Source organism: Carassius gibelio, chromosome B8, assembly GCF_023724105.1.
Source record: "Carassius gibelio isolate Cgi1373 ecotype wild population from Czech Republic chromosome B8, carGib1.2-hapl.c, whole genome shotgun sequence".
NCBI lineage: Eukaryota > Metazoa > Chordata > Actinopteri > Cypriniformes > Cyprinidae > Carassius > Carassius gibelio.
The window spans coordinates 28,986,309-29,013,943 of NC_068403.1; the positions used below are offsets into that span (position 1 = coordinate 28,986,309).

The 27,635-nt window shown below is 37.9% G+C and overlaps 1 protein-coding gene and 1 long non-coding RNA gene across 21 annotated transcripts in view; one reads left to right on the plus strand and one right to left on the minus strand.

Annotated features, from left to right (window-relative positions):
• Window positions 1-27,635, minus strand: part of LOC127963125 (uncharacterized) — a 299,165-nt gene that overhangs the window by 39,532 nt on the left and 231,998 nt on the right. For 4 of the 20 annotated variants that reach the window (XM_052562850.1, XM_052562841.1, XM_052562838.1 and 1 more), the window contains 2 exons: window positions 4,569-4,973; window positions 3,732-4,160 (listed from right to left, as the gene is read on the minus strand). The exons of 5 other annotated variants lie outside the window; for them this stretch is intronic. In XM_052562850.1, coding sequence (XP_052418810.1) covers window positions 3,732-4,160; window positions 4,569-4,973 — 834 coding nt within the window. Of the gene's footprint in view, window positions 1-3,731; window positions 4,161-4,568; window positions 4,974-10,140; window positions 10,519-11,103; window positions 12,719-12,807; window positions 13,160-14,162; window positions 15,206-27,635 lie in introns of those variants that run through there. 11 more of the 20 variants (XM_052562844.1, XM_052562840.1, XM_052562839.1 and 8 more) reach the window with 8 other exon arrangements.
• On the plus strand, window positions 16,989-17,996 carry LOC127963217 (uncharacterized). The gene is made up of 3 exons (XR_008154755.1): window positions 16,989-17,135; window positions 17,225-17,317; window positions 17,431-17,996. It is a non-coding gene; the product is annotated as an uncharacterized LOC127963217 (long non-coding RNA).

The window sequence follows — 27,635 nt, forward strand, 5'->3', positions numbered from 1 at the left end:
GTGGCACAGACGCACAGGTACTTTCGTGCCACTCGCGACATCTGGGGAAAACACCAGTCAGCATTTTTCCATGAATGAAGTGGGTCCTCGTCTCCTTGACTAACTGGCTCTAAACAGTAGGCTGTTATTTCAGCTCCGATTCGGTCCTCTACGTTGCCGATACCGACAGGACTGCCATTGCATTGGCTTTTTTTTTTTTTGCAGCATATTCCCATTGTCATCTTTTTTCGTGAGGGCACAATTTGCAAATAGCCTCATCCTTATTTACCACCTCTCCCTTCTCGTTCGGTCGAAACCTGAAATACTGGCAAACTGCAGAATTTATGTTCTATTTTTTTGAGACCAGGTCACACGGTGCGCAACTCGCCATCTTTTCCCCTCCTCTCTCTTTCTCCTCGTCTCGTTGTCACGCGATGACAACCACGCATACACATTTTTAGGCATTGAATAAATTATATTTAATATTTAATCATTGTCTCCTATATAAGTGCATTTTTTTTTTTTTTTATTAACGGTATGACGGTATTGGAACTGATACCGTTGCTATTTTTAGATCCCGCGGTATACCATATTACCGTATTACCGCCCAAGCCTAATGTACATGATTGTATTTTTGAGAAAAAAAAATCTTATGCATGGTTAGTGAATAACTAAAAATGTTAAATCACTTGAATAAGGCCATAAAACACATGAACATTGGTTCCCGGGATTGTTGAGAACTGGAGCTTGTAGCCTAGAATTTTTCTTTCTAAATTATGTGAAAATCATCTTGTTTACTCATTCACAGAAAACAATATATTGATTTAAATTTTCTAAGACACTTTTTGTTGTTAAAAGTCATATGCGAGTAGGCGTCAACTATCATAAATATCATTGTGATTTAAACCTGAGAAGACAAAGGCCTGCATAATGAGCTGCATAATGAGCCTCTCATTCAGCTGTGTGTCACTGAGAGTGAGGAGTTACAAGAAAGAATGTGAGAACAAAATAAAAGTATATAATTTTATGTTTGTAGTTTATTAAGAATATATTTAATTAACCCACAACATAATTTAATATCCACTTGGGGGAGCAATTAAACAGTTTACTAGGGACAATCAAAGCTTACTTTCAAACAATTTTTTGCCATCCTTACTGCAGTCACACAATCCTTCAGAAATCCTTTTAATCTTATTTTCTACCAAAAAAAAACCCCATTTAATATTATCATCATTATTATTTTTATCATTATTGATGTTGAAAAGATGTGAGAATATTTTTCAGGTTTTTTAGGGGGGATAAATTGAAAGAACTGCATTGTTTTTACATTTGTTAGAGTTATCTCTATTTGAATGGTATAGTATTGTATATTGTTATTGAAACTTCATAATGTTTCACTTTATTATACTTTTAGTCAGGAATTATAGTTTGGAAAAAGTATTTGGAAAAAGTCTAACTAGTAAAATGTTTACACGTTATGTGAAAACTAGTACAAATAAATAAAAAAAAGGAGACTTACTCATGTTTATGATCTCTGCTGAATAAAGTGCTTCATTCTTTTTTCTGAGGAAATCCATTTCTCAAATCCTCAACCACATCACATCTTTTTGGAGTGATTTGTCTTATTCCTCTCATCGCGAAGCAAACAGTAAAATAAAATAAAAACTTGAACAGTCTTGCTGCTTTTTCTTCTGTGTGGGCGTATTCAAGCTGCTCGCTTCAGTTTGAATCTGAATAGCGTGTTCAGCGCGGGGGCGTGGTCACATTAGATATAATGAATGGAGACATGAAAAACAGACATCGCATTGTTTTCATGTGGATTACTTTATCACAGAATATCTGTTTTCGGCTGCACTTGTTTAGTTTAAAAATAGACATTTCAGGCTTTCTATAGATATCTCTCTCATGTCTCTTTGTTGAGTATTCACGGAGTTACAGTTCATTTTAATGACGTGTTTGTAAATGAAGATCAGCGCATACAAAGGCTGCAGACAGCACACCTTGTTTGTTATCTTTATTTTATAAGTGCACAAAGGTGTTTTGTTCTTATGTCTGTATCCAAAAAAAAAAGTAGACCCTTTACAGATTCAATTGATGTATTGCTCTTATCTGTACGATTAAAACTGAAAGTCTAATTTAAGTTCTTTTCCGGGTTATCCAGAGAAAATGACTCAAAACGCATATATGCGTTAATCAACTTCAAAAGGGTTAAAGAAACATATAGAATGTTTTGGAAGAGTACATGTGAGGCTAAAAAATTTAAATAATTAAATTAAATTAATCTTAAGTGCAGTCACTTAAGTGATCCTAAAACTGCAGCTCAACAATATTCAGAACAAACAATTTTCTGTAAAAAAAAAAAAAAAAAAAAAAAAAAAAATGCCGTCACTTAAGTGAGACTAGACCTGCAGCTCAATAAATCAAAAATATAATAAAAACAATTTCTGTAAAAAACAACAACATAAATGCAGTCATTTTGCAGCTCAACAAGGTTTTTGGAGACATGCTCGCTTTCTACACATGCATCTTTCAGTTCTAGTTATGATGCAGGCATGTTCACCTCCTCTGGATTAAGTTTGGAGCAGAGAGGTACAAGGATGTGTGCACATACACACACAGAGAGAGAGAGAGAACTCGAGTGTCTCACACACACAGTCTTCTCCGTACAACAGTCTTGTAAATGTCGTGATCTTGAACAGATGTAAACAATCGCAGGAGGCTTTAAAAGTATAGACATGATGCCTGCTAAATTTAATTATTGTACTAAATTGGAGAAAAGTACAGTACGTACTTTAGACTGCTATTACCCATTCTGTGAAGTAACGTGAGGGAGGAAAGTAGTTGATGTTAGCTAGTTAATTAGCCTGGGTAGCAAGCCAAATCATATTTATTTCGACACTGAAACAAATGGCAGGTGGTTGAAAGAGGGAGAAGTGAACATGACACAGATATAGTTTTAGTCGACCCGGTAGTATTTGTTTTTCGCGATCGCTGCTTAAATGTCATCTGTACAGAACATGGTTAGTCTACCTTACCTAAAAATTCCCATACAACAGACTTTGTCTTTTTTTGACGGGGGGAAAGTTCAGGGATTGACCTCCTTCGGCTGTCATCCCCCACACAGGTGACTCTTACTGACTGCTCACACCAACAGGAGGACGACTCTGTCTTATATTGTCTTATCTATACATTACTCTCTGGATGTCTGATGTTCACTTTACTTTCTGTAAACATCACATTTCTGATGTTTATTGTAAAGTACCCTTGAGCTCTGGAAAGGTGCTATATAAATAAAAATTACTATTATTATTATTATTACCTCAATTAAATTATAAAAAATGTAAGCATAATTAATAATATCTATTGACACCATCATGACCAGTGATAACAGTTAACCGTTATTATCAGTTCACATCATTTAGCACATGTATGTTGGTAGCATCTGCTGGTTGAATCTACAAAAACACCCCAAAAAATAAATACACCCATAATTTGAGCTCAAATATCTACAGATAAGTATCCAGACCCACGGCCAGCTGTATCTCACCCTGCACACAAACTGAGCTTGGATCCAGGTGTTCATGATAAAATAAGATCAGATGTAGTGAATGGTCCGAATACATCACTCTCTTGCTAACACTGAAACAAAACTGAGCCTCTAATCTAAAGACACTCATTAAGACCAGAAAACATGCTCCAGCTTATACAGAAATCATATTTCACAATAACTGTAAGATGACAGATGTTCTCACCTCAGCTGTGAGATGTGCTGCAGACACTGAAGGAAACTCTTCACGTCTCTCTCTTCCTCTGAACATCTCAGCTCGACTGGTTTCTTCTCTGTCTGGAGCTTCAGTACTTCCAGGAGGACGGAGATCTTTCTCTCTGAGAGATCTATGATCCAGACATCAGGTGACTGGAAAACTGACTGTAATGCTGGAAGAAAACTCCTGCCTGTTTGAGTCTCATAGTTCTTCACAAGAGAGCACAGATCCAGCAGGAAATCACTCTGATCATCGCTCTCTTCATCAAAAGGGAAGGTTTTGTAGCTGCACACAGATGACAGCAGAGAGGAGAATCTTGTTCCTGTATATCTGTCAGTTTCTACTGCAGCAACACAGAGCTTCAGCAGGAATCTGACTCCAGACATCCTTGCTTCTTTATTATCACTGAACCAGAACCTGATAATATACAATCAAGAACCAAACACTTCATTAATTTGAGACAATTTTAATTAAAACACTACTTCACACATCAGACACAAATAATTCAACGAGAAGACCCAGAAGACCCCATCTCCACTTTGATATTCAGTTCTCAGAAGAGTGGAAGTCATCAGGTGTTCATTAACGAGAGAGAGAAAGAGAAATACAGTATGGTGAGCACTTTCACTCACGGCCAGCTGTATCTCACCCTGCACAAAAACTGAGCTTGGATCCAGGTGTTCATGATAAAATAAGATCAGATGTAGAGAATGGTCCGAATACATCACTCTCTAGCTAACACTGAAACAAAACTCATTAAGACCAGAAAACATGCTCCAGCTTATATAGAAATCATATTTCACAATAACTGTAAGATGTTCTCACCTCAGCTGTGAGATGTGCTGCAGACACTGAAGGAAACTCATCACGTCTCTCTCTTCCTCTGAACATCTTCTCAGCTCGACTGGTTTCTTCTCTGTCTGGAGCTTCAGCACTTCCAGGAGGACGGAGATCTTTCTCTCTGAGAGATCTATGATCCAGACATCAGGTGACTGGAAAACTGACTGTAATGCTGGAAGAAAACTCCTGCCTGTTTGAGTCTCATAGTTCTTCACATGAGAGAACAGATCCAGCAGGAAATCATAATCATCAAATATGTAAGTCCATCCATAACCAGAAGAACAGACTGATGCTAACTGTTCCAGCATCTGTTCTCCTGTCTGTGTCTCAATCTCTGCTGCTTTCATGAAGAGACTCAGAAAAAATCTGCTTCCACTCAGATTAGAGAAACTGTAACAAAATTAAAATGAGAAAATTAAAATTAAAAACTCATTACAGCTACAATGTGATTAAATAATGCAAATTAATAATACACAGTGTTGTTTTCTGTTTTTCAGCTACCATTAAACACTTTTTTAATTAAATTTTAAATGTCAATAATGAATTTACAGTTTTGATAACTGTTCAAACCTTAAATAATGGCATCAGATACAACACAGACGGACAACGTACGCAAGTCTTCTTATTGAACGGACAGTAAAGGAATAAGTTTCATGAGACCCAGCAAAGCAGAAGTGTAATTAAGAACGTAATTAAATACTTAATTTTAATCTAAAATGGGATAAACTGACACAATCAGTTCAATTCAATACAATCACGTAAATAGTTTAAATTGTACTCTGTTTTAAAGTCAAATTTCTTTTCATAAATTTATATTTACTGCTTGTAATATGGAATTTTTCATACACATGTAGGCGATGAATTGTGTGAATTAAAAAAATAATAATTATATTCACTGCAAAGACAAATTACAAATATTTTACCCGATATTTAAGCATTTAAACATAATCGGATATCGGTTTTGTAATATCAGATTAACAGATGAACGCCGCCATCTTGAGGATGTTTTGAGAATTGCGCTCAGGGTCGCCCTTGCAGCACGTCTGAGGGGAGACAAGACAACGGTGTGCAGGTACTTGATTTGCTGCAGTTAGTAAACTTCATTTAACATAACAGCCAGTTAGGCACAAATTAGATGCATTACATAAATGCATGAAATGTAGTTTATGCAGCTTGGCTCTAAGAAATAGAGACTTACTCACGGAGTCATGTTAAATAATCCATCAAGTCCGGTCCCAATAAAGATATAACTTAGTCTTGTGAAGTCAGAGTCACACAGATAATCCATAAATATCATCTCCGAATAAAGACATAACTTTGCATGAGTTAAACACAGCCATAAATGGGCTGAATTGAATTCTCTCTGTTGTAAATTTGCTCATCATTAATCTTGTGAAGCTGTTTCATATTGCTGTTCACTCATGGGTTGATGTGTTTGTTGCTCAGGAAATTCTCTAGTACGGCCACCGCATGCAACTTTTAACAAGATTCACTTGTTTAAAGCACCCTAAATTGTATTAACATTTATTATATAACCATTATTTTGCTAATAAACTAAAAACAAAAAATTAATTAATCGCCGCAAGCGATCACAGTTGGAGTATAGTTCTGTGTAACTGCACAGATAAACTGCACTGTCAGCAGGCATTTCATAATCTAGGAGGACAAAACATTATTAATATTTTTTATAACATCCCAGTTGAGAAATGCAATAAAATACAATGCTTTTTATATTCCAATATTCCAGAGAATATTATTAAGTGAATTAACATTATCCAGTGAATTATCTATTCATATAATAATAATATATTATTAGCTAGGCTAATTGTAGCCTTCATATGGTATGGGTCATATCAAGCATTTTATGATGCCACTGTCAAAACAATATTTAGCCAAGGCATACCTCTTCATGCATTTACTGAACATTTGTGTAATAATTCATGGCAACAACGTGTCGACGACTGAGCGGTGATTGCAATCAGGTACAAAGCACTGCATCATGTTGCCGACGTTATCGTTAACCGCTTTCACACACACACAAAATATGTAAAATACACAATGATAAATATAAAAATCAATACACAATACTTATATAAAACACTTTATTTACACGATTAATACTGAAAGAACTGCTATTACTACATTCACTATATAAAATAAAATTCACTGGAGGATAAAGTTCGCGTGGCCGTCATCAGATCTGGAAGTCGCTCAAAAGGCTCGTTAGCGGTTGTGGCTTCAGTCGAATTCAGTGAGGCGCGGTGGTTTATGGGATGAGTAGTTCTTTCGCTCGAAATGAAAGTATGTACACAGTCTTGTACCTTTGACTTTTTTTAGATTTTCTCTTACTTTTTTCACTCGAAATGATATGTTGGAAGCCGTAGCTGGTTATCCTCAGACATGCTCTAAAACTCTTTAGATACGGATTTTCCCGAAAGTCAATGGGAGAAATGAATGGGAAATTTACTTCCGGCACCAAAGCTCTCTCGGGCTGTGGGCGGGACTGTGATGCTCTATAGACCCCTTAATTGCCTACATCACTGTGACGTCACTGTTCTAGCTGGAGGCAAAACGTAAGGCAGAACTCATAGCAGGTGCGCTAAAAGTTTGAGATTTTGACTTTAAAATGTCTTCTTGTTGTGTTTTTGGCTGCCAGAATAAAAGGAACAGCACTTTTGTTTCAAATCTAAAGTTTTACCAGATACCGGCAGACATTCCTTCACAGAAATCAAGAAGACAATTGTGGTTGAATGCAATACGGCGTACAGACTGGACGGAGATGATGATAAATAATGCTTGTGTTTGCAGTGCACATTTCATATCAGGTTAAATAATCTATGCATATGAACTGGTGCGTTGGTTTTATCTAGTAAATCAGAAAGTTTCTGTTTTATAGGTGAAAAGTCGCCAACCTTAATTTCACTGGGCCTTGTTCGTCAGTAGTTGTGTGTGTGTGGGATGTGAAATGCTGAAAACTGTGAAAATGAAGTCTCAAATTCCAAATGAACCGAACAAGATCGACTCGAACTACATGTCAATTAATGCTAGCGTGTCACCCGATCCACATATGCATGGATTCCTTTTTGCATGAGCAATTTATGATATATTAATGCAGAACAGAACATTTTTATTCGCAAACATGTCTGTATATGTACAAATCGCTGCACATCATTTAATCCCTAATCAAATTAAAAGGCATTTGTTTGTGGTTCGTAAAATACATGTATAAAACTGATGTAGTACATTGATATTTTTGCATGCATCTATTAATAATTTTGAGTCCAACTTCATCCCATACTTTTCTTTTAGGTGATTTTGGGGGAATGCTCCTTAGACCTTTTGGTTAGATGAGGGGGCATTAGATATTATTGGTTAAATATAACAAATAGTTCTGTTTGGTTGGTCCAAATTATACAGCTTTTAACTTATTTTTGGACCTCAAGAAGTGCCTTGAACAGATGATCATAGCTGTATATGGATAGCCATTTTAAATAAATTTAGTAGAAGAGCTACTGAAAGCGATTTTTTTGTGCTGCAAATCCATTTTTCCTTTGCTGAAATTTCCACGTCTTCATGGAGAGAGAGCACGTCATGGTTGCTTAGCAACGGCAGATGCCTCATAAGCGCAAGTGCCCAAGCGCTTCGGAAAGGAGGAGAAAGCGACGCGCCTAACGTTTTCCATCCGTTTTTAGGCACGACTTGTGAACAGCCCCTATAAATGCATCCTAAATTCAGAATAATTAGTAATGTATAATTATTCACAGTATTTAGCAGTGCCCACGATAACAATATTTTGCATATTCATTACCGCGATATATCGTATTACTAGGGGTGTGCCAGTTTCAGAATTGGTGATGACGGTTATGACGTGAGTCAAATGTGACGGTTCATAACATAACCGTCCGGGGGGAGGCAGATAGCGTGTTTCATTTTGTTTCATATTGTCTCGCCACCATGCTAGTGGATCTGCCGTAGAGTCAATTGGTTGATCTTGGAGATAGCGGGTTAACTCCGTTTCAGCGCGCGCTCTGATCGGTAAAGGGGCAGAGATTTCAGACCTCCGTTTATTAAGGAGATCTGTCACAAAACTCATCATCCTTGCCAAAGTTTTATGAGCAAATTTCAAAGCTGCACCCGCCCGCCATCCGCTGATTGTTTTGCGGTCTATGCTTTGCTGATGCGAGCCGCAAAAAAAAAAAAAAAAAAGCCATTGTCTGTTCTGGAAAGGATGCAGCAAGGATATTTAATGCTAGAGTATGAGGCATAGGCCTACGCTGAGTTTCATTACGATGAGATGTGCTCTAGTTCACAGTGCAGTGCAAGTGAACGCGGCGCGCTGGTGCTTCCATGTCACGGTTATCATTGTCTTCTATATTTGCTTTTTATTTATTAAAATACATGCAATTGGTTGATGAAACATCTATTAAAATTAAGATAAAATTTGTACAAAACGAAATTCGATATGGTAAATATCATGTCTGACGATTTACAAAACTTCATTAAGTGGTAAAAACCATGTCTCCCAATATATTGCGCATCTGATGATCCTATCTAAAAAATGAAAATAATTTTTGATAAAAAATGTTTGTAAAAAATATTTTAGTGACACGGTTTTGGCGGTTATAAAGTTCTAATGACGGTGTTCAACTATAACCGCCGGTCTCACGGTTATATACTAACCGTCACACCCCTACGTATTACCGAATACCGGCACATGTCTAAATTAATTATCTTGAAACAAACAATCCTTTCTAATTCAATTTAATTCTAATTTCAAAATCTTGTCGGTTAACAGTTAATAATCGGTTAAGAAGCGGTTACCATTGTCAGTTAGGAAAAATAACTGAAATAAACATCCCTAGTTAACAGTTAACCATTATTGTCAGCAACATCATTTAGCACATGTACTTTGGTAGCATCTGCTCATTGAATCTACAAGAACACCCCATAAATACACCCATAATTTGAGCTCAAATATCTACAGATAAGTATCCAGACCCACGGCCAGCTGTATCTCACCCTGCACACAAACTGAGCTTGGATCCAGGTGTTCATGATAAAATAAGATCAGATGTAGTGAATGGTCCGAATACATCACTCTCTAGCTAACACTGAAACAAAACAGAGCCTAAGGGAAATTGTGGCCTAATGGTTAGAGAGTTGGGCTTGCAATCGAAGGGTTGTGGGTTCTAGTCTCGGGCCGGCAGGAATTGTGGGTGGGGGGAGTGCATGTAATGCTCTCTCTCCACCTTCAATACCACGACTTAGGTGCCCTTGAGCAAGGCATCGAACCCCCAACTGCTCCCCGGGCGCCGCAGCATCAATGGCTGCCCACTGCTCCGGGTGTGTGTTCACAGTGTGTGTGTGTGTTCACTGCTCTGTGCGTGTGCATTTCGGATGGGTTAAATGCAGAGCACGAATTCTGAGTATGGGTCACCATACTTGGCTGAATGTCACGTCACTTTCACTCTAATCTAAAGACACTCATTAAGAGCAGAAAACATGCTCCAGCTTATCATATCATATTTCACAATAACTGTAAGACAGATGTTCTCACCTCAGCTGTGAGATGTGCTGCAGACACTGAAGGAAACTCTTCACGTCACTCTCTTCCTCTGAACATATCAGCTCGACTGGTTTCTTCTCTGTCTGGAGCTTCAGCACTTCCAGGAGGACGGAGCTCTTTCTCTTTGAGAGATCTATGATCCAGACATCATCAGGTAACTGGAAAAATGACTGTAATGCTGGAAGAAAACTCCTGCCTGTTTGAGTCTCATAGTTCTTCACATGAGAGAACAGATCCAGCAGAGCACTGCATTTTTCTTGGTTGTATTGTACTCTCACCTCAAGAAGTTTGCATTCGCAATGAGATGTTTTATGGAAAAATTCTACAAAGAACGTGATTTGCTTCAGCAGTTCTTTACAAGTCTTTAACCTGCAACAAAGAAATCAAACATAAGAGCAGGTACTGAATGACTTTTTTTTAGGATTATGTCCACCAAAAAATGCTACATTTCTAGGGAGACATGGATGCTAACTGCAGCTGTCAATTTTTACAGTTTAACTCACAAATACAAGTATTAAAATGCAGATTTTTCAAATTTAATCAAATATGCCCCTTTTCAACAATATTGTGGTCAAACAAACAAAACTAATTTGAATCATTACAAAACCATATCAAATCACTCAAAAATCAGACAATTATGTTTGATAAAACTTCTTGCCATAATGTGTTGCTATGCTTTGTGTCTTGCTTCAGCAAGAATTTTCATTTGGTTTATTACAAATAACTTATTTGTACACGGGGTGCACAGCATCTTATTCACTAAGCTAAATGCAACAGAAAGCATCATAACTCACTGACCTAACAACATTCACACAGTACAAGATGAGAAAGACAGGCTGACCACTCAATATACATGTGAGAAAATAGGCTGATGTTTATTTTACATGTTTATATATTACATATTGTAAAAAGGGGCATAATAGATCACCTTTAAAACACTAAAGCTTCGAGTACCTGATGTTTGGAGAGCAGCTGAGCATCATGATCATCCCTACATCAGTCACGTCACAGTCGTCCAGATTCAGATAAACCTCTTTATCTCTGGACTGACCGATCACGTAAGAGAGAGCACAACTCTGATGAGGATCGAGATCCACTTCTGGTTCAATCTGATGGTTCATCTTCTCCAGGAACATTAAGCAGGCTTCAGGAGACTGGAGCTCATACAAGCACTGACACACATAGAGAAGATCAAACTCTTCACTCTGAGGTTGAAGAAGCGTGTCCAAAAGCTTCTCGATCAACCAATCAGATGTTTTCTGTATCTGATCCTCTGGGAAGAGACACTTGAGGAGTCTGGTGTTGTGTTCACTCAGAAGTCCACATAAGAAAGGAAGAACATGTCTCATGTGTTTATGATCCTCAGTCTGACAGAGCTGTAGGACTTTCTCAATTTCATCTGGATGTCCAAGAAGCCACAAAGCAGAGAAGAAATCCTGCATGGTGTTGTGGAGAAACGCACAGTGTGTAGTTGCAGATGTTAACGAGTCTGTTGTTGTAATCATTTTCAGAAAAGCATGACAAATGTCCGCCTCATCACTGCTAAAATCTGGAAGGTTCAGGCACTTCTGCATAGTGCCATCGAAAGCGTTTTCCATCAATCTATGAATCTGATCCTTCTTCTCTTTTAGGTACTTATCAATTTGCTTATTTTGTTTATTTCCATGTTTCTTCACAGCAAGACGGAAAATCTGGATGTAGATTTCAGTGACGGTGTGATGATGGTTGCATTCAGTGACATTTTTAAACTTAATGAAGTCTACAATCAGAGATGCATACATTGGCACGTGACTAAGACTGAACAGCTCTTGATTCTTCAAAACAGCTTCTAGAAGAACAGGATCACGACCCAACATCTTCTGATAGTAAGTGCTGATGTACTCTTCACTGAATCCTTGTACATACACGGTCCGTGTCGGCCAGTCAGAGAACAGTGGATCATCTTCCTGCTCTGATCTGCATGTGATCACAATCTTGGCATCTGGCAGGAGCTCGTGCGTCATTATCTTCCATAAGATGGATTTTTCTTCAAAAATAGTCACACCATCAAACACAACGACAACATTCTCAGAGTTTTCCTCAATATCTTGAAATATGTCTTTTTTGTCTTCCATTGGTTTTGAGTAGACCTCAAACAAGAGAGATTCCAAACTGGCAACACTATTGTGAGCCAAAACACTCTGATCAAAGTAAAACATGTAGTCTATCTGTCTGCCACCCTTCTCTGCCCAAAGACGCAGCATCTCCTGGACAACTGCAGTCTTTCCTACTCCAGGTTTGCCGATGATGAGGATGTTCTTGTCCGGCCATCTCAGGAGGTCCTCAGGTGATAACGCTTGTCCCTCGTTAGGATTGTAAACTCTCAGCTTCTTGGGCCGTAGTTTTTTAAATTTTTTGTTTTTCAATTTTATTTTGTATTGTATGTGCATGACAGAGTCAGTCTTTATAACAAGAGGTGTAAAACTGAAGCTTCCTTGCACCTTGTCACCCAGATATTTGCTTTGGTCCTTCAGGATACTTTTTGCTTTCACCCTGAGCTGTGTCTGGTAGATTTGACAGGGCTTTGTACCTAAAATAACAACAAAAACATTAACAAATATATGGAAATATTTTAAATGTGTTCATTTCACCAAAATGTTCTTTTATTTTTCTACCCACCAAATAAACAGCTGGGCTCTGCGTCTTCATCTCTGAAGGGAGAACAGCTGATCCAGAAGTGTAAATCAGGATCCAGTGTCCTCTTCTTAGTGACGTCCAGAATCTGGAGAAATTCATAACTGGCCTCATCACCTTTGTTAACGACCCAATCCAATACACACCTGGCTTGATCAAACTCGGTCCTCTCAGCTTTGAGAGCATCAACCTCATCGTGATTGAAAACCTTCTTCTGATAAAGATTCTCAATGATCAGAGGAAGGTTTTTCATACGAGTCACCAGGTCTTTCCTGGCGTTTCTGAGGTACTCTGTAGCAGATTGATGTGCGGATGCCATACTGCAGGCTTCTCAAACCTGAAGTAAAAGACATACGATTTAAGCATATTCACATCATACATTTTAATATGTATTTCCACATGTAAGATTTTTTGCACTGTTTTCAGATGTGAAATACAGATACATTAATATAAATACATACAGAGGCAAGTACACAAAATAAACATTATGAATATAAATAAAGCTGCATAGTCTGCCCTGTGGGTGGGTGGGGGTGAATAGAAACCAAAGCTTTTTTTATCATTTATTTATTTTGTTATTTATTACTTTATTATTTTATTTATGCAGGTCTGGTACTCCATACTTAAACATTAGTTCACCCAGTAATGAAAATTATGTCATTAATAACTCGCCTTCATTTCGTTCCAAACCTATGAGACCTCCGTTTATCTTCAGAACACAGTTGAAGATATTTTAGATTTAGTCGGAGAGCTCTCAGTCCCTCCATTGAAGCTGTGTGTACGGTCTACTGTCCATGTCCAGAAAGGTAAGAAAAACATCATCAAAGTAGCCCATGTGACATCAGAGGGTCTGTTAGAATATTTTGAAGCATCGATAATACATTTTGGTCCAAAAATAGCAAAAACTACGACTGATGTCACATGGTATACTTTGAAGATGTTTTTCTTACCTTTCTGGACATGGACAGTATACCATACACACAGTTTTAATGGAGGGACTGAGAGCTCTCAGACTAAATCTAAAATATCTTAAACTGTGTTCAGAAGATAAATGTAGGTCGCACAGGTTTGGAACGAAATGAGGGTGATTATTATTAATGCCATAATTTTCATTTTTGGGTGAACCAACCCTTTAATAGAGTATTATCCCAAATCACACAGGAAACCGTTTTTTAATGGTTTTAAAAGTTGATAAACCAGTAACCTGGTTTGGAATGCATCATATTTTCAGTGATGGTTTCTATTGTTTCTTTCAGCAGGGCGAGATATATATAAATATACATATGTGCATATTTACAAGTGTTTATTATTATTATTATGATTTAATTGCGTCAACTCACAATCACACCTCTAGTAAATCCAGGCTGACGGATTTTTTTCTTCAGATTTCGTACTCACTCAGACTTTGAAGCCGAATAATAGTAACCCGGATGAAACTCAATTCCATCCGGGTTTCTCGAGGAACACTAAATGCAACCAAAACGAAACTAAAACTGAATCGCAATTATTCTCAAGATGTTCTTAACTGCAGTCAAAGTGTGTGAAAGCTACGGAGTAATTCGTGTTTCAAAAAAATAAAAAAAATAAAAAAATATTGCAAAATTAATTCGTTTCACCCGAGGAAAGGATCAGGGGAACATTCTGAAAGGAACGGCCTGAACACATGTTCGCACGAGATATACTTAGTTATGACGTCTCGACGCATAAGCCCTATACACATAAAATGGGGAAATACATTTCAGAACAAGTGCAAATAAATATAACTAACGTTAACGGTCATAAATAAATAAAACACACAATGAACGATACATGCACACGCCGCGACTATTTACGATTAACTTGGGGGAAACACGTTTGATTAGACTGCTACACCTAATATAAAAATGACAGAATAAGTTGCATTTCACAGGTTCCGATTCAAATGTTAACAATTTGGACTGGACATAAATGTAGCTACCTTCTATATTGACTTCGACTACAACTTCCGGCGGTAATTTACAGGAACGTTAACACAATAATCCATAGCGAAATCCACGTACAGAATTACAGATCCAGCCGCTGCTTTCAAACCAGAGCCATATATTACGCTTTTCCTCCCGCAGATCAGTCGTCTCGTCCTACATGTAAATTAATCAAATACGCGACTGGATCCAGCTTGACGCTAACTGTTATCCGCTCCTCCTTAATAACTACGATTTTGCGCCCTTAAAGGACACTTCATTTGTAGAGAGGTTCCAAACGAAGTCTTTAAAGGTGTGTCCCAAAGTTAAGTGCATGGACTCCGGAGTGCGTATCTGAAGTGCGAATGCAGCACGAAGGCTCTCCCAAACTTCAGCTTCAACTTCTTCTTCCTCCTCTTCTTCTTCTTCTGATGTTTTAACGGCGGTTGGCAAACCAAATAAAGGTGCATTAACCGCCACCTACTGGATTGGAGTATGGAACACTACTTGGTTAAATATAATTAAAAATACTACTACTACTACTACTACTAATAATATAATACTAATTTATTTATTTATTTATTCTACCAGTTCTGTATCCTTTTAATAATTTAACGTTCTTTCAAATGATTTATCTAACTGAATGATTCAACACCATGTTTTTAACTTCATTAATGAGATTTATTTTAAATAAGAAAACATGAAACAGGCAAATGTATGTATTGTAATCAGTCAGAAACTATAGAACATTTATTAATGAAATGTAATATACCTATAGGTACTCAGCTTTATTGTGAGTACCTACAGTGATTAGCAGTGCTGGAAAATAACATGTTTAACTCATAAAGCTTAGCATTCCTTTCCAACTGGCATGTGATTTAAAGTCGACCCTAACGGTTATTAAGCATGACATGTTCCCGTTTAATATTTTTAATGGTCAATATTTTCTAATTCCATTTACATTTTGGCTTATGATATGTATGATAATTGCCTGTTACAGACAGATAGTCTTGACAACTTGTGCTTTTGCTATCACAGAGTGACTGATAATTTAGGCTAACGTTAGTTCTAACAGTTAGTTGGCATTCAAAGCACATGTGCCTTAGTGTTAGCAGCTAGTACTTTGCACAAAGCCTCAATTTGCAAGAGTGAAATAACATTTCAGTCTGATATAAATAAATAAATAAAGAGTTGTGCTAACACGAAAATTAATAGCTGCTAATGTTATCAGATTTGTAAGCTGTTTAACGTTATCAGTTTTCCAAACGGTTACATGTTTCCGTTTAATATTTTTAATGGTCAATATTTTCAAATTCCATTTACATTTTGGCTTATGATATATATGATAATTGTAATAAAATAATAAATAATAAAATATAACAGTGTTAAACAGTGTAACATAATTTACTGATACCTGTTTAAGAGAAGAAACACAAAAACTTAACTGCAAAACAACATTTTAATTTCAAGGTCTCTGGCAGTTGAGTTGATAATTGTCTTGTGACATTTATCCATTGTTCATTATGTGAGCAATAGAATTGCATTATATGATCAGAATTTGTCAAAAAGGTTCCATGTATACTTGATGTTGATGATCTACAATACATATACAAATCCCACAAATACATAATATAATGTATGCCATAAATGGCGTTCAGAGATGATGGCTTATTTTTTTTGCTTGTGGGATGCCACACGTATTGTTTACGTTATCTTATTTACATGGAGTGTACATGGAACCTTGGTTGAGATTTTGATTATGGTGCTATTTTATTGTTTCAATTGGTATAGATAACAAAAATGGGCAAAGCAGTCAACTTCCCCGACCTTGAGATCAACATGTATGCATTAGAGAGAAATATTTTGGTGTAGTATTAAGCTGTTTTTCATATAGCTCCGTTTGACCAGCACCTACATACTGTGCAGAATTGACTAATTTCACCATTGGTTAATCTTGATAAGCCTCATGAAAGTCACCTGACATGCTTTTGGTCAATATGACTGAACAAAAAACAGCCATCGTGCGCACAGCATGTTTGAGATCTATTTTAGGACTGTTAGAAAACCACTCTCAGTATCTAACCTAAGACTCTGGGAATGTTATTCAAACAGTCTTAAAGGGATACCCCACTGACATTCTTCTAAATATCTTCCTTTCTGTTCAGCTGAAGAAAGAAATTCATACAGGTTTGAAACAACATGAGGGCGAGTATATGATGACAGAACTTTCATTTTTCGGTGGAGTATCTCTTTAAGGGATCTGTAGACTTGCTGCACTTGTTAGCTGATTATCCCCCTCAGATTGTAATCTTGATTGTATTTCAGGAAACTATTTCATGAAGTTGGTTGAAATGACGCCCAATGGTGAAAAGAGTAGGTGATCCTAAACTATTGGTAGAGTATATGTGTAAACCCTTTAATTAAGTTACTTAATAATGTCTTATTGATGGTCTTTTTGGCAGACCACAGATCTAACTACTCATTGAAGGTCTGCTGTTCTTCGTGGTCTTCCCCTGTACTTGAGAGAGCCAGCTTCAATTTCAAAGACTATTAAGGTAATTCATTTGAATATCTTTTTTTATGGTATTACTGTTTGTGATGCAGTAGTGATTGCATAAGACATTATGCTTTCAGTCTGACACTAAAAGACATTTATTGTGTTTCACAGGATACTGAGGCACTGGGGCCACACACAAAGGCCATTAAATGGGGATCCTGGAAGTGACTGACAGTTCTACCAACTCAGGACCATATCCCACAGTGGTCAATGTGGCTGTAGTACTGGAGGAGGAAGTTGTCATGGACAATCTGGGAGACTTCACAAATGCCCTCATGATGTTTGTTTCGGCACTGGTTGAATACTTGTGTAATATTTTACTTGAGCCTAACAGGCAAATTCATATGTATTTAAATAAATACATAAAATGTTTTTTATCAAAGCATTGTGTGTAATTTATTTGAAATAATGAAAAATAAAGTATTTTGACCAAGATTAAATATTTAATACAACATTTTATTTCAATTTGAGTCTGCTTGTTGGCCCAACAAGCTATGTTTAGTCAACAGAAAATATTTAATTGACACAACATTCTATTTCAAGTTCAGTCTACATGCAGGGGTAGTCCGCACAACACAAAAATGTTGGTTTCCGCAACTTAAATTGGGCCAACTAAAAATTTTAGGTGCAACGGGTCACTAGACATTTTTATGTTGGAGAGGCATATTTTTTTTTACAGTGTACAGCAGCATTTGTTCTGCCAGAGGTAGGGTCTTTAGAACCATCAGTATACATATGTAACCATGGAAAAGTCTGATCTAAATACTGCTGTGCAATAATGTTCTTAGGGGTCTCTTTCTCATTTTTTATTTATATTAGTATTTGGAAATCTAATATTGACATGGGAAAAAATCCATGGTGGAATACTTGATTATATCACAGTAGGGCTAACATCAAAATCTTCAATACCAACAACTTCTGCTTCCCTTTTAGCAATCCATCCAAAGCTTTAGATATTTTTGTTTCCGTGCTACCAGCATTCTTCAGTCACACCCTGAATGCACAGACACTATTTAACTGACCAGAGATGACATCACTAAATTCAATGATGAGCTGCCTTTAACTGTCATTTTGCATTATTGACACACTGTTTTCCTAATGAATGTTGTTCAGTTGCTTTGACGCAATGTATTTTGTTTAAAGCGCTATTTTGAAGATAGACTTGAATGTGCATGATACAAACCTAAATTTTTATAATTCATGGCTGAAAACATTTTGTAACATGATATTGATGAACCATTTACATGGTAATGCAGTGTCTGATTTTAAAACGGGTTTTAAAGGATGAATTTTGAGATTTTATGTTTTCAAGTGATATATAATTTCTGATGATTTCTAAAATGTGATAGAGAAAAATCCAACAAATTCAAGTCTTTTTTTTAAAAAACAAAGGTCAAAACTCCTGTTATAATGTAGATTTTTGAGGGTGCATTCGCCATAAATTAATCTATTACTTTTCCTACATAAATTTTGACAAATAATATTGGTAAAATATATATTTGGGAGTCTTAGACCTTTCCAACGATATATAGTTTGTCAAGATTAGATTAGATTTGATTCTAATATAGTGAAGTAAATAAAGTTTTCTGATAACTTCTCTAGTGAAATAATGAGGTTGCATGACGTTGTTCTGAGAGGCGTGTAAAGGGCGTGTTTTAGTGACGAGCAGCGGAGCTTCAAGCTCCACTGTGGAAACCCTGCGCTATTCTGGCCTCGGTGCTACTGGCCCGGGGCTATGAGCCCCGCCCGGCCCGCTTTAAGCCCTGGCTCGCACTGGCCCGACAGTGGAAATGCGGCTATTGATCTTCACGAGCAGAGTCAGGTCACCAATGATCTTCACGAGCAGAGTCAGGTCACCAATGATCTTCATGAGCAGAGTCTAGTCACCATTGATCTTCATGAGCAGAGTCTAGTCACCATTGATCTTCCTGAATCCAGTCTAAACTCTGCGGAACTACCAGAGCCTCTTCACGTCTCTGCTGAACTACCAGAGCCTCTTCACGTCTCTGCTGAACTACCAGAGCCTCTTCACGTCTCTGCTGAACTACCAGCGCCTCTACGTCTCTGCTGAACTACCAAAGCCTCTCCACGCCTCTGCTGAACTTCCAGAGCCTCGACACGTCTCTGCTGAACTACCAGCGCCTCTACATCTCTGCTGAACTACCAAAGCCTCTCCACGCCTCTGCTGAACTACCAAAGCCTCTCCACGTCTCTGCTGAACTACCAAAGCCTCTCCACGCCTCTGCTGAACTTCCAGAGCCTCGACACGTCTCAGCTGAACTCTCTTAGCGCTCGACTGATCCTGTCGTGGCCACGGAGGCCACCCTTAACTTGTTCATGTTCTCTATTTCAGAATTGCCTATCCAGACTTGCTCTCATGTATTATCGATCCCATTGTGGTGGTCCTCTGCCCTCGTGGGCTCCTGTCTCGACTGCACGGTTGTGGTGGTTTTCTGCACCACCCTGGTGGGCTTCTGTTTCGACCACACAGATGTGGTGGTCTTCTGCGCCGCCCTGGTGGGTTTCTGACTCAACCGCATTGCCCCAATTCCACCTTTTTCCACCCTGGATTCCGGCCCTGTCGGTTTGGTCCTGGGCCACTGAACTGTCTGTTCTCCCCTGGACTTATTTTGTTGTTGTTGTTTTTTTTTTTTTGGCACTTCCTGTCTCTGTTACCCTCTATTACCTGGCCCTCTGTCCCTCCCCCTGGTCCTCCACTGCTCCACCTCCCTCCTTGTCTCTGTATTCCTGGGTCTTTTCTTGGGTTCGGGTGGAGCATCTGGTAGCTGCTCCGTGGATGAGGGGGTAATGTCACGGTGTCTGGTCTCTGTTTCCCTGGGTGTCCACTAGTGGTCTCACTTCCCCATAGGCACCTCACCGTAGGCACTACAATTCCCAGCCTCGTCCCTTCATCACAGTAATTGCACTCCTGTTAATTGCACTCAGGTGTCTTCACTTGTTAGTCATTATCCTCCCTATATTAACCAGTCCTTTTCTGTTTGTCTGCATGGAGTCCTTACTTTCCATCACCTGGTTTCTTCATGTTCCTAGTTTTCTAGTTCCTGTTCCTGATCCTGTTTGTTTATTGGTTTGTTTCTTTTTTGGACTGATGTTTGGTTACGACCCCAGCTTGTTTTGACTCTGATTTTGGATAACCCTATTAAACTCACACTGCACTTGGATCTTCCGTCTCCTGTGTTCCTGTACGTGACACAGGGTGACAGTTAAGAGTTAGTTCACCCAATAATCAAAATTATGTAATTAATAACTCACCCTCATGTCGTTCCAAACCAGTGAGACCTCTGTTTATCTTTGGAACACAGTTTAACAATCACTGATCAGAGCGAGAGCGTTGCGAAATGTCACAAAAGGAATGTTTTTGGTTGCCAGGGCAAGACAACCCTGCACAGATTACCAAAGAAAAAACAGCATTAAGGGACCAGTGGATGGAGTTTATTTTTACAGAGCATCAACGGAGTTGTGCAAGTGTTTGTGTTTGTTCCCTGCATTTCGAAGATGCTTGTTCACAAGGCCCAGTTTGACGACGGATTTGCGTATCGTTTATTTCTTATGGATGATGCAATCCCAAAGAAAAAGGGTCACGATCGTGTGTTGGAACCGCAGGCGGTGAGTAAAACTGCTTAAAATATCTCTGCCTTCTTGTTAGTGCGTCCGCCTCCCATCGGAGACCCGGGTTCGAGCCCCGCTCGGAGCGAGTCGTTGCTGCTGCTGCTCTCGTTCAGTTTCAGCCTCGGGATCTGATTCTGGATCATAAATAAACGGCTGAATCTGACTGTAAGCCATGGTTTATTTTGGATGATGGTTTTTTCCTCAAGGTAATGTCAGAGCCGTTAAATATGTTTTTCAATGGCTCTGGGTAATGTCACAGCTTCCAAATGCTCTCAGCGCAAAAGCCTACTGGCGCTCGTGATTCTTTAGCTCTGCCCACACGTCACGCCTCCAGTCACTCGTGTTTTTCCGGGAAAAATCGGTACAGACTATCTTTCTCTTATGAATATAATAAAACGTAAGACTTTTTGGAGTTATGAAGGATGCAGTACTACTCTATAGGTACTCAAGATGAACAGGATATTGAGTGAAAACGAGCATCTCACCCCCCCTTTAAAATCTGCTCTTCTAAATTTCGAAAATAATAATTAGATATATAAATTAAAAAGGTGGTTTTATTCCAGAAGAAATAACTGCTTGCACATATTTTGTTTATTAATAGATAGGCCTTGATAGGTGACCTAAATTGAAAAATAGATGGTTTAGGCAGAAAAACATTGTATGCAATGGTCTGTGTTTATTGAAGACTGGGCCTAGGAAGGACAGCAATAAATGTGAAACAGATTTAGTTAAGTAATCACAAGAAAAGTGAAAGGTTACTTACTCAAATGTCAGAACGGGTGGGCCCTGCAGGTCACTGGAAGTGTTATGTTTTGTTGTGTGTGTGAAGCTGTGTCTATATGAATGTCTAAGTGATGATGAATGTTTGAATAAATAAATACCATATTGGGTTGGGTAAAAGTTGCGCACTGTTCCTGGACCATCACTTTGGTATGACCTGGTAGAATTGGACGCAACTGGTATCCACTTGAGAGGAATGAATGTATGATGATCCTTGAAAATAAAAGGACAATTAATGACTGATTAATCCCTTAGATAAAGGGAAAAAGTATGTATGAATAAACATTATGCCTAAAAAAGAGTGTAGAAAGTGCAGTTGGAGTGAAAGCAAGGTATTAGGTTTATAAATTAAAAATAAATAAAAATAAAAAATGTAAATGGAGCGCAGCTGGAGGAAAACAAAACTAGAGGTATTTCTTATTGTTTGGTGGGAAAGTAACCTATTCTATAGAAAAACATTAAAATCTGCCAGATCCGATTACTTTTCTTCTCTTTTAGAATAAAACAAACATAAGCCCAGGTATTTATTCAATAAAGTGGCTAAATTAACGAAGAATAAAGCATCAACAAGTGTTGACATTTCCCAACATCACAGCAGTAATGACTTTATGAACTACTTCTAAAATCGATACTATTAGAGATAAAACTGTAACCATTCAGCCATCAGCTACAGTATCGCATCAGACTATAGATCCCTTGAGGAACAGTTCCGCTCATTCTCTACTATAGCAGAGGAAGAATTGTATAAACTTGTTAAATCCTGAGGTGGAAAGTAACGAATTACATTTACTCGCGTTACTGTAATTGAGTAGCTTTTTTGTGTACTAATACTTTTTAAAGTAAATTTTTTAATCTGTAATTTTAGTTTTACTTAAGTATATTTTGTTTGAAGTATTGTACTTAGCTACATTTTAAAACACATTAATAACTGAGTATAAAAAAAAAAAAAAAATCGCTCCCTGGAAACTCCGCAGTAAATAATGGGCAGGAGGTCAAACTGGCGCTAAAATCACAAGAAAGATGCAGAAGGACAAAACAGGCATTAGTGGTGCAGACACCGCTGAAAACGAAACCCCGTCATATTCTGAAGTTGAAATCGAAGGAAATAAAGTGAACCCCTGGCCATATGCAGTGCTATTGTGCATATGCTATTATGCAGTGTAAGCTGTACTTGCCTAGGAAGACCAAACTAGCAGCTTATAAAATCTCGACAAGACATCATCCCTTCGCAAGAATTTAGAGGTAAGCTAAATAATTGCATCGCTGCATTGGTGGTTAAAATGAAGCAATTCTAAGCAATGACATTTTAGCAAGAGGTTTTGCACAAATTGGCCAAAAAGACAGTGGTGAGGAGTGTGCTATATATATTATATCGTCTGCGATAATATCATAATTTTAGTTTTAATGATGTGCGTGCGCATTTATAGTGCGTTCTTTCACTGTGTGATTCAGTCTCCTAAAATGCATTTAGAATGATCACAAAATTGAAGATGTAGGGGCAGAAAATTCACATATTTATATAATTTCATATATAAAATCAATATCACACAAAGAATGCCGTCTTTTCCTCCAAAAATCATCATGAATATATACATACATATATATATAACAGTTCAGTAAACAAGTTAATTAAGAGACTTGCGGTTTAGACACCATATTGCCTTTTTTAGCTCTATTTTTACAACAGAAAATAATTTCAAACACAGCCACCAAATCACAGTTTTGCATCTCTGAGCAACGTGACAGTGTTTCGTTCCTGAATGAATCAACCGTATAAATGATTTGGTTCAATCGCAATGACTCACTTATTAACAGTGACTTGCTGACACGTACTGGCTATTTTAATTTCACATTTAAAGTATCTTTTGATTTTTTTAAATAATTAATTTCTTATAATTTCAAATGAGTATTCAACATTTTATGTCTTGTATATCAAAACATTATTCATGCATTTGTAACGGCAGGTTAAATGCATTCTTGTCCTGCACTAAACAGTGTAATACATCTAAATGCCACTTCCAATGAATCTTCTGCATTTCCTCTGCATTAAAAGATGAGTTTGTTGATACTGATTTGCCTGGTAACACCCAAAATGTCTTTTTATTCTAAATAACTGATTCCTTTAATTAAAAACAACTATTTTGAGATTAAAAGGCCTATCCCAGGGGTGTCAAACTCAGTTACTGGAGGGCCGTAGCCCTGCAGAGTTTAGTTCTAACCCTGCTCCAGGACACATATCATGTAGTTTTCAAATAAACCTAAATGATTAGATTAGCTGGATCAGGTTTGTTTAATTAGCGTTATATCTAAACTGTGCAGGACTGTGGCCCTCCAGGAACTGAGTTTAACACCCCTGGCCTGTCCCATTTCTGACTCCCTCCCGCTGTTAAAATGTAACTAAGTAATTTTTACTCTGAGTAAATTTTAAATGAGCTACTTTTACTTGAGGAGATTTTTAGACTGGTACTTTTACTTGTACTTAAGTAAAATTTCATTAATGTAATGGTACTTTTACTTGAGTAGAATATTTTTGTACTCTTTCCACCTCTGGTTAAATCATCTAAACCAACAACATGTATGTTAGACCCTATACCATCTAAGCTCCTAAAAGAGGTGCTTCCAGAAGTCATAGATCCTCTTCTGACTATTATTAATTCCTCATTGTCATTAGGATATGTCCCCAAAACCTTCCAACTGGCTGTTATTAAGCCTCTCATAAAAAAAATACAACTTGACCCCCTGTCCAAGATACTAGAAAAGGTAGTATCCTCACAATTATATTCCTTCTTAGAGAAAAATGGTACCTGTCAGGATTTAGAACGTATCATAGTACTGAGACTGCTCTTCTTAGAGTTACAAATGACCTGCTCTTATCTTCTGATCATGGTTGTTTCTCTCTATTAGTGCTATTGGATCCATTAATGGAAGTGCATTAGCATGGTTCAAATTAGAGTTGTTCCGATTCCGATACTAGTATCGGAAATATCTCCGATACCACAACAAATTCTGGCATCGGCATCGGCGAGTACATGAACCCATATACCGATCCGATACCATTTTCTTAAAAAATACCTAGTTATGACCGCAAGCTTTGCCTAACTGCTGCACGGTTCTTCTTCGCTGCTCAAAATGCATTGAAAACACAGGAAGTTGTGCTGTGTTGCCACAAGCAACCCCTGTTTAGAGCAGCGAAGAAGAAATGAAAACGCGTTAGCAGCCCTTATCTATATATGACTGGATCACTCATCACATTCTAAACTGCCAAAAGACAGTGAAGCCGCTACTATATTATAGATCAGTGGTTAGCAGTATGTCTCTGTAGTACCGGTAGTTACAGACTCTCAAGTATATTCAGTACCGGCAGCTGCGTTCAGTCGCTTCCGTGTAAGTCAAAGCGCAGGGCTCCAGACAGTAGCCGAATATATACTAGTGTCTGTGAATATTAAACTGCAAAATACTATTTAAATATTACTCCCGCAAAATCTACATCTCTGTGGGTGACTGGCACAGATGCGCGAGAGCTCGCTGTTTTGTAGTCTCTGCTGTGTGTCATGAGGACACGAACGCATAAACCGTCACTTCATGAGAATTTACCGTTTCATTTGAGAATACTGTCATATCATAAACACAGACACTCAAAGATCTTCATGGCAGCCCATTAAAATAAATGTTTGGTTTACATGAGTAAATTGACAATATATAAAGCTACTGTTGTAGCCTACAGTAATAATAATACGTCTCTATAATAATAATAATTATGCCTAGATGGTTGCTTGTTTTTTACTTGTTTTGTTGTAAAGAGATTATCTGATTAATAGATCTTTTTTTATATTCCTAGACTTATTTGTTGCAGTTTTTTTATACAGTTATATTGTAAAACTTAAATACCTTTTTTAGTTTGCGGTGTTAGATTTTTGGCTGCATTTGAAGTTCTTTTTTGCATATGAAAATAAATAATACTGTCAAATTCATGTTAGATAATAAAAATACTGTAATAAATACAGTAGTTCACCATGTATTTGTTCATGTTTTATTGAGGGATCTGTCTGAAGCACACCATAAAAAGAATTCTAGCAATTTACACAGGGCTAGTAGTATATACAGCTGTATATACAGATACACACCCAGGTATCGGATCAGTACTCGGTATCGGCCGATACCCTGAGCCCAGGTATCGGAATCGGTATCGGGAAGAGAAAAAGGGTATCGGAACATCTCTAGTTCAAATCATACCTAAATGACTGCCATCAATTCATAGCAGTGAACGAAGAGGTGTCATATCGATCATAAGTGCATTATGGAGTACCTCAAGGCTCAGTACTAGGTCCGTTACTCTTCACACTTTAAATGTTACGCTTGGGAGATATTATTAGGAAACACCGTGTTAGCTTTCACTGTTACGCTGATGATACTCAGCTGTATACTTCTTCGCAGCCAAGCAAAAGACACCAATTTGAAAAACTAATGGAATGCATAGTCAATGTAAAAAACTGGATGACGAGTAATTTCTTACTGCTAAATTCTGAAAAAAAAACAGATGTGTTATTTATAGGACCTAAACACTCTGCATGTAATAACCTAGAACACTGTCTAAGACTTGATGGCTGCTCTGTCAATTCTTCGTCATCAGCTAGGAACCTAGGTGTGCTATTTGATAGCAATCTTTGCTCAGAATGCCACTTTTCTAGCATTTGTAAAACTGCATTTTTCCATCTCAAAAATATATCTAAATTATGGCCTATGCTGTCAATGTCAAATGCAGAAATGTTAATCCATGCATTTATGACCTTAAGGTTAGAGTAATGTAATGCTTTATTGGGTGGTTGTTCACCATGCTCAGTTTGGGGTGAGTGGAACCCTCCAACCAGTGCCTCCATTCTTTAATGGCCACCTTTATAGCCAGTTGCTCCTTGTTTCTGACATCATAATTATGCTCAGCGTCCGTGAGTTTTCTTGAAAAGTAAGCACAGGGGAAAAGCTTGCTTGGTTGTCCATGGCGTTGGGAGAGTACTGCACCTATTCTGCAGTTGGAGGCATCGACTTACAGTACGAATTGCAAGTTGGGGTCAGGGTGTTTCGAGATTGGTGCATTGGTAAAGCTGTTTTTGAGGTTAGAGAATGCTTGTATAGCTCGGTCAGTCCATTTCAATTATGATGGTTTACCTTTTAACAGTGATGTCAGAGGTGCTGCTGTGATGCTGTAGTTCCTTATAAATCGGAACATGTGACAGTGGATAGACTTTACTTTTTGATGGCATGGCAATTGGTAAGAGATCAATGGCGCAATCCCAAGGACAATGAGGTGGCAGTTGAGTGGCTTTGGTCTTGCTGAAGACTTCTTGAAGGTTTTGGTAATAGGATGGTATGGTGACGGGCTTACACTCTGGACTTTCGATACTGGTATTGAGACAAGGTTTAGAAATTATGTTATTTAGACATTTAGAGAAACAGAATTGTGACCAATTTTTGATTTCACCACTCTGCCAAGAGATAACTGGGTCGTGAACAGATATCCAGGGATATCCAAGGATGATTTCATGGCATGGAGAGTCGATGACAGAACGTGATGGTTTCTCTGTGAAATAGGCTTACTTGCATCTTTATGGTTGCGTTTGTTGAGTTATGCTACTTCCAATGGGTTTGTTGTTCACAGCGTTCACCTTGATGGGAGGATCACATTGTAGTACGGGAATGTTGAATGTTGTAACAAGGTTTTGATGTATGAGGTTTAATGCCAGAGTCAATCAGCGCTGTGAATTCAAACGAGTCATTTTCAGTAGTAATCAGGACAATGGTAGTTAGAGATTTAGCATTGGAAATGGAGATGTGATCAACACTCACCCGGCTGTTGTCAGCGAAGTCCCTCCGGGCCTTGAGTGGACACATTGCGTTGCGGTGGCCTGCAC